The sequence below is a fragment of the Narcine bancroftii genome, chromosome 12 (assembly GCF_036971445.1).
Source record: "Narcine bancroftii isolate sNarBan1 chromosome 12, sNarBan1.hap1, whole genome shotgun sequence".
In the NCBI taxonomy this organism is placed as follows: Eukaryota; Metazoa; Chordata; class Chondrichthyes; order Torpediniformes; family Narcinidae; genus Narcine; species Narcine bancroftii.
In genome coordinates this window covers 273,785-280,109 of record NC_091480.1, presented here as the reverse complement: position 1 = coordinate 280,109, position 6,325 = coordinate 273,785, and the positions used below count along the sequence as shown (strand labels likewise).

General features: G+C 46.2%; 1 protein-coding gene across 1 annotated transcript; it reads left to right on the top strand.

The window, feature by feature from the left end:
• The first annotated feature begins 5,384 nt into the window (after window positions 1-5,384).
• Window positions 5,385-6,205, top strand: LOC138747346 (uncharacterized). The gene is made up of 2 exons (XM_069906456.1): window positions 5,385-5,389; window positions 5,491-6,205. Exons 1-2 carry the CDS (start codon window positions 5,385-5,387, stop codon window positions 6,203-6,205), a joined length of 720 nt encoding a protein of 239 aa, XP_069762557.1.
• The last annotated feature ends 120 nt before the right edge of the window (window positions 6,206-6,325 follow it).

The window sequence follows — 6,325 nt, the reverse complement described above, 5'->3', positions numbered from 1 at the left end:
TTTGCTTATTCATTACCCACCATTATCCATCCCTACTGGTGGTGCCGGCTTTGTTACCCAAGGCGTCCGTATTGGCTGTCCATAGACCATCTCTGCCCCAACGCATTCCTCAGTGTCACCTGCATTAAAATCAAGATGGCATCAGCACCTTTTTGGACACTTTTAGCTGTGTTTCCTCAGTTCTTCTGGCCAGTTTTGTGTTTCGTTCACACATTCCTGCTGCCTGGGGTTCACGGCACTCGTGGAAGATCGCCAGTTCCTGAAACAATTCTTCATTCATCTTATTTGTAACATTTTTACATTTAATTTAACATATGCATTAAAAAACAAATTTCTTATTTGAAAATAAGATAAAATTAATGCATAGTGATTTCAAAAGTAACCCCTCCCACAGCTGCCCAATAGAAAACAATAAAGAGAGGAAACATCTAGATAGTATTCATAAAAATTGAGCAAAACTCTCAAATAAAATCTTGCTTTTCTTGGTTTTAGGAGTCAGAAAGTTCGTGTTGGGTGGTTCAAACTTAATTCCTACAATTGGTAAATACACATCCCAAATCTTCAAAAGAGAAATTCAAATTTGTTCCGTGAATTCGATGTAATTATTTCGTGGGAATCAATGGCCTATTTCAGTGTGGCCATCGACCCATTCCCAAATATGCATCGGACTTCCAAGTTACTGCCACACATTTTAACCCTATAACAATTACAGCACAGAAACAGGTCATTTGGCCCTTCTTGTTTGCACTAAACTAAAAATACTCTCCCCTCGTACCACCTCTCTGCATTCCCCTCCCCTCCAATTTGGACCCTGCCACCACTATTTCTCCTGGAAGCTCATTCCACTCAGCCACCACTCTGAGTAAAGAAGGTCCCCCTTATGTGACTTCGAAACTTTTGCCTCTTAACTCAAGACCTGTTTCAATCTCTGCTACTCGCAATGGAAAAAGCTTATCCACATCAACTCAATCTATCCTTCTAGTAATTTTAAATACTCTATCAAATCCGCTCTCAACCATCTACAATCCAAAGAATAAAGTCTTCATTGGCTAAATCTTTCTTTGTAATCAAGTTGCTGATATCCAGGTAACATTGACGTAAACTTCTCTGCACCCTCTCTACTTTGTTGATCGTGTAAGAGATCAGTAACACTGATCATTGTGAGAGATCAGTATCACTGATCTTAAAGAAAAGTGAGGATTGTGAGAGATGAGTAAAACTGATATAAAAATATGAAGATGAGGAAACTAATATAGATATATGGGTACATGAATAAAGCCAGTATGAACAGGATAAGAAATGGATATTAGAATGTAGGAAGTAGAGTTAGTCTGAATAAGATAAGGGTCTTCTAGCCCTAGACAGTATTAGCAAGTTCTACATATGAAGAGGTTGTAGCCCTGAGAGTTAGGAAGGTGTAAATTAGAACAAAGACAGGTTTGTGAATAAGGACAATGAGGATAATGACATGATGGGACACCGACAGGTCCTCCAAGTTCACAGAAACAGCACGTAGGCAGACAGGATTGCCTAATGCCAAACTCATCCAGGAGGCAGAAGAATGTAAGGGGGAGGGTATTCCTATACTGAAATCAACTCTATAAAAGTTGGGTGAGCCCCTGTGTGTGTGCGTATTCCCAGGGTAAGGGGAAGCACCCAACTTTGCATTGTTGTATAATAAATGTTCTTTGTTCTCAATTTTTGTCTCGAGCAATTTCTGTGAAGGTACTTGTCTTGGGTAAACTTGTACCTCTCACTTTGTTCATTTTAGATTGGTCACAGTGTTTGAACTACCGAAAGAAAATAGACACACACACCGAGAGCAGTTCAGATTATACAAATGTTTATTACAAATTCAAAAGCTGATTTCACACTACAATATGCAAGCCCTTCCCAACTATACTTATCAACGCTTGGACTGGTCCCAACTGCCGAAGCGAGGCAACGACTGCACACTTATAGTTGGTTGTCAGGGCGCCGGTAGCAACTTCTCCACCTCCCCTGACTGGGACGTTGGCTGGACTCCAGAAGTTCTTCTTCTTGCTGAGAGATGCTGCCACCACTCGGAGAGTCTCTCCCTTCAGCAGCAGGACCTTGCCTTTTATTACCCAAAAACTGCTTACCCAAGCACCTATTCCCAGCACAGCATGAAAGTTAAGCAAGCAAGCTAGCATGCTAGGATAATTAACGAATAACATAATTTTCAGCTTATCATTTTTAATACAATGGTTTATTCTACATCAAGGCTAAGCTCTGACAGTCTGTGACCAAAACAAGCAGGAAGATTAAATGTTCTCGGTACACAGATGTCCTTTCTTCAGATAACAGCATCTCTGGCCCCTCGGTGGAATTTTGCTTATGTCTGCTGAGTCTAAAAACAATTAGGTTCTCAGCCTTGCAGAACCCAAAGCTGCAAGTTTAAAAAAAAAGGTTCTCAGCTCTGCAGAACCAAGAGCTGGAAATTAAGAAAAAAACAGGTTAACTAAAATAGGTTAGAATCTCCCATTACAGTACTTCTTTTTCTAACAATAGCTTTCCTCTCATTTGGTGACTAGAACTGCACACAGTACTCTCAATAGGGCCTCACCAATACCTTGTTTAGTCTCAACCTCACTGACCAACTCCTGTATTCTATGCTTTGGTTGATCAAGGCCAGCTATTTGAACAGATTATTTTTGAGGTACTCTCTGATTACCCTCCAATAATTAACCTATCACTGTCAGGCTCACCTGGTTAGCTTTTGAAGCCATTTTTAAACAAAGGAGCATTAGATTACATCCATTCCTCTGGCACCTCACCTGTGGATAAACAGGTTTTAAATATTTCTGTCAGGGCCCTTGCAATTTCTACTCTTCTTTCCCTCAAGGCCAAGGGAATATCATGTCAGACCTCCATCCACCAACAGACAAAAATCAGCCATCACAAGGTGAAGGCAGGACAGTAGTCCCACCTCTCCAGCACGAGTCATGGTTCAAGTGAGCACTGACTGCAAGAAGTTTCTACATCCTCTCGGTGTCTGTGTGGATTTCCTCCCACACTCCACAGCTCAAGGGGGCCGTAAGTTCATTGGCGATTTGGGAAGCTCAAGACCATGGGGTGGAAGTGCACATTCTGGACCTGGGGGCATCAATTCAATTCAACAGCACAGATGAACCTTTGGGCACGACCTGATCTTTTTCTGGTTTCAAACTCATAATTTTTGAAAATTGTATGTGCACCTCTAATGCAGCACGACTGCTGCTAAACAGGCTTCATGATACATATCCATGACAAGAACTCGGGAGAATCTGATTTAGTTACTAGACTTTTGAACAGAACAGTGTCTGGACATTTTATCCCTAAACTGAAACTTTATAGACATACAGAACAAAAAGAGGGCAAAACAAGCTTGTGTCTCACCAATACCACAATTCACAGACACTTTTTAAGTTCTCAAGGGTGGCAGAAAACACAAAAATAGACAAACTCCTTCCACACTGTCACTTTGAGAGCTTTGGACTCACCATGCTGTAAATATTGCCAAGCCATCACTCTCTCTCCAAATCAATGACCAAAAGTACTGGCTGAGCGATAGATTTGAGACATTTTACCCGCTATGTAGCAATCAGGCACAAGGAAAATTGCTGCTTCCATTGTAAAGTATTTAGGAATCTCAGACCACAAACAACCTTCACCCCGAAAAACAAGCAATTCTCCACAATAAAACTAGGTTTCCTTCCTGTCTGCAAGCATTTGCTCTCTTGAGTCTGAATGGCACAAGTGGGGAAACCGTTTCAAACCCATGACCTGAAACAGCATATTCTCTTCCCCTAATTGGAGCTGTCTTGAATTGGCCACCACTGCCCAAGCAAGAATGAACTGGGAGATCTCACACTTGCTCCTTCACAGGTGAGACCTCCCTGTTCATTGGAGCTCCATATTATCCATCTTGCTCTATTTTGTTAACCTTAATCAAGTCTCCTCTCATTCTCCAACACTCCCATGAAAAATAAAAATCATGTATCCTGTAGTTCGCGAGTCCGGACACCAGGTGGTGGTATTATACCTAGATCTCTCTCCCTCGCTTCATGCATGCAGTACTCGGTGTGAACAGGCGGTGGCAGCACTTTACAGCCCTTGCCATTTGCAGCTTGGACAGGAGATGGTTGCTTTGCACCTCGTGGGCTCTTGCACCAAGATTGAAGATTTGGAGATTTCCCATTGATTGGCAGAGAACATACACGACATCACATCCAACCCTGAGATTTCCCTTTTCCTGTGGACACGGCCGAATTCCCACGCATGGGTCGTGCAAAAATAAACGGTTCAGTGGAAACCTGGAAAGATAAAAGAATTGAAAACAAAGAAAATCAATAAAGTGCTGCAAGAGTCCTGAAATGAGTTCCTGATTGAGTCTGAAGGTGGAGGGGGAGCAGCTTTCCTGAACCTGGGGGTGTGAGTCTTGAGGCTCCTTGTGCTCCAATTGTTGCTTTGGTCTGGGCTTCTGTCCTTTTGCCTAGATTCTCATCCTCTGCTTTTTCAGTCTGAACCTTGCCATCAGCCCCAGGAATAAAAACGTGGAGATATGGATCGGAATTCTTTCTGGCTGGGTACACGTTGTAACACGGAGCCTGGAGCACCTCAAACACTGCTCTCATCCACGTGTGTTCACGGCTAGAGACGAGAACAAATCTGGTCCTTAGCCACTGATAAATCCATCTCCAGGATGCTGGCACTTTATTCCTGTGTGTTTGCTTTGAACCTTGCTTCGTGCTAGGGCTTTGAATTAAGAATTTTTCATTATTTTTTTCCTTTTGAATTGAATATTACAATATATGCTAATGCACTTTTCAAATTGTTTAACAATGGAAACAATATTTTAAAGAAAAATCTGTAGATTTCACCATCTGAGGTGGAGGAACTAAACTGTGGTTTCGGTGGGTCCATGCCCAGGGGTATTCGGATTATTTTAAACAGGACCGTCTTCCAATGTCTGCAGCGGAACTGGCAGAAAGAGGATTAGGCTGTCGGTGTCATTGTTAATGACGTCTCATTCCAGCACAGAAACCTTCCAGTCTGTGGTGAACTGATTTTCTCATCCCACTGACCAGCACCCATTTCATATCCCTTCATACCCCTCCCATCCATGCCCATATCCAAATGCTTTCTGCAGTTAAGCCATTTCTGAATCCACACATCCATAGATCCGAAGCCTTATGACTGAGTCTGTGGAGCCTATCAAATGCCTCACCAAAATGAAGACAAACCTCATCCTCTGCCAGACCTTCATCCATTCCTTTTAGTAACACTTGATGGTTGAGGTCAGGGGTCCCCAAACGGGTCAGACTGTCCTCATAGCATCCCTGATCCCTCATTGACCTCAACGCCAGGAATCCTGGCGCTGGATGAGGTGGGGGGAACATCACTGCCGCATCTACTTGAGGAACAGAGAGTCCTGTGGAAAAGTGGAACCTTTCTATTATTGGCCCTGACCACCCATCCCACTTGCAGGTCCCCATCCCCAGCCCCCTCACATCGCTCACAAACTTCCCGCTCATTCCCATCCAAGGGTCCCCGACCCCCTCACACTCACTGGTCCTCCTCACCCTCGCAGTTCCCAAACCCCGTCACCGTTCTGGGTCCTCAACCTCCTGAGCTTCACGGTTCTACCTCAGGCTCTCAGGTCCCCCTCACCCTTCTGGGCCCCCCTCCCTCCTCCCCCCTCAGCCTCACGTGTCTCCGATCCCCCCTCACCCTTCTGGGTTCCCGACAACCCCTCAGCCTAGAGGATCGCCGACACCCCTCTCAGCCACGCAGGTCCCCAACACCCCTCACCCATCTGGTTCCCCCCTCACCCATCTGGTTCCCCCTCACCCTTCTGGTTCCCCCTCACCCTTCTGGTTCCCCCTCACCCTTCTGGTTGCCCCTCCCTCCTCAGCCTCACCGGTCCCTGATGCCCCCTCACCTTTCTAGGTCCCAACCACCCTCAGCCTCGCGGGGTCCAACCACCCTCAGCCTCGCGGGGCCTCGACCCCCATCAGCCTCGCGGGTGCCCGACCCACCCTCAGCCTCATGGGTCCTCGACCCTCGTGAGCCACGTGGGGCCCGACCTCCTCAGCCTCACGGGTCACCCCCTCAGCCTCGCGGGCCCCGACCCCCCTCAGCCTCGCCGGGACCCAACGCCCCTCAGCCTCGCGGGTCCCCGACCGACCTCAGCCTCGCGTGAACCCGACCCCCCTTAGCCTCGCGGGTCCCCGACCCCACTCAGCCTCACGTTTCCCCCTCCCCCCAACAGCCTCACGGACCCCGACCCCCCTTCAGCCTCACGGGTCCCCGACTACCACAC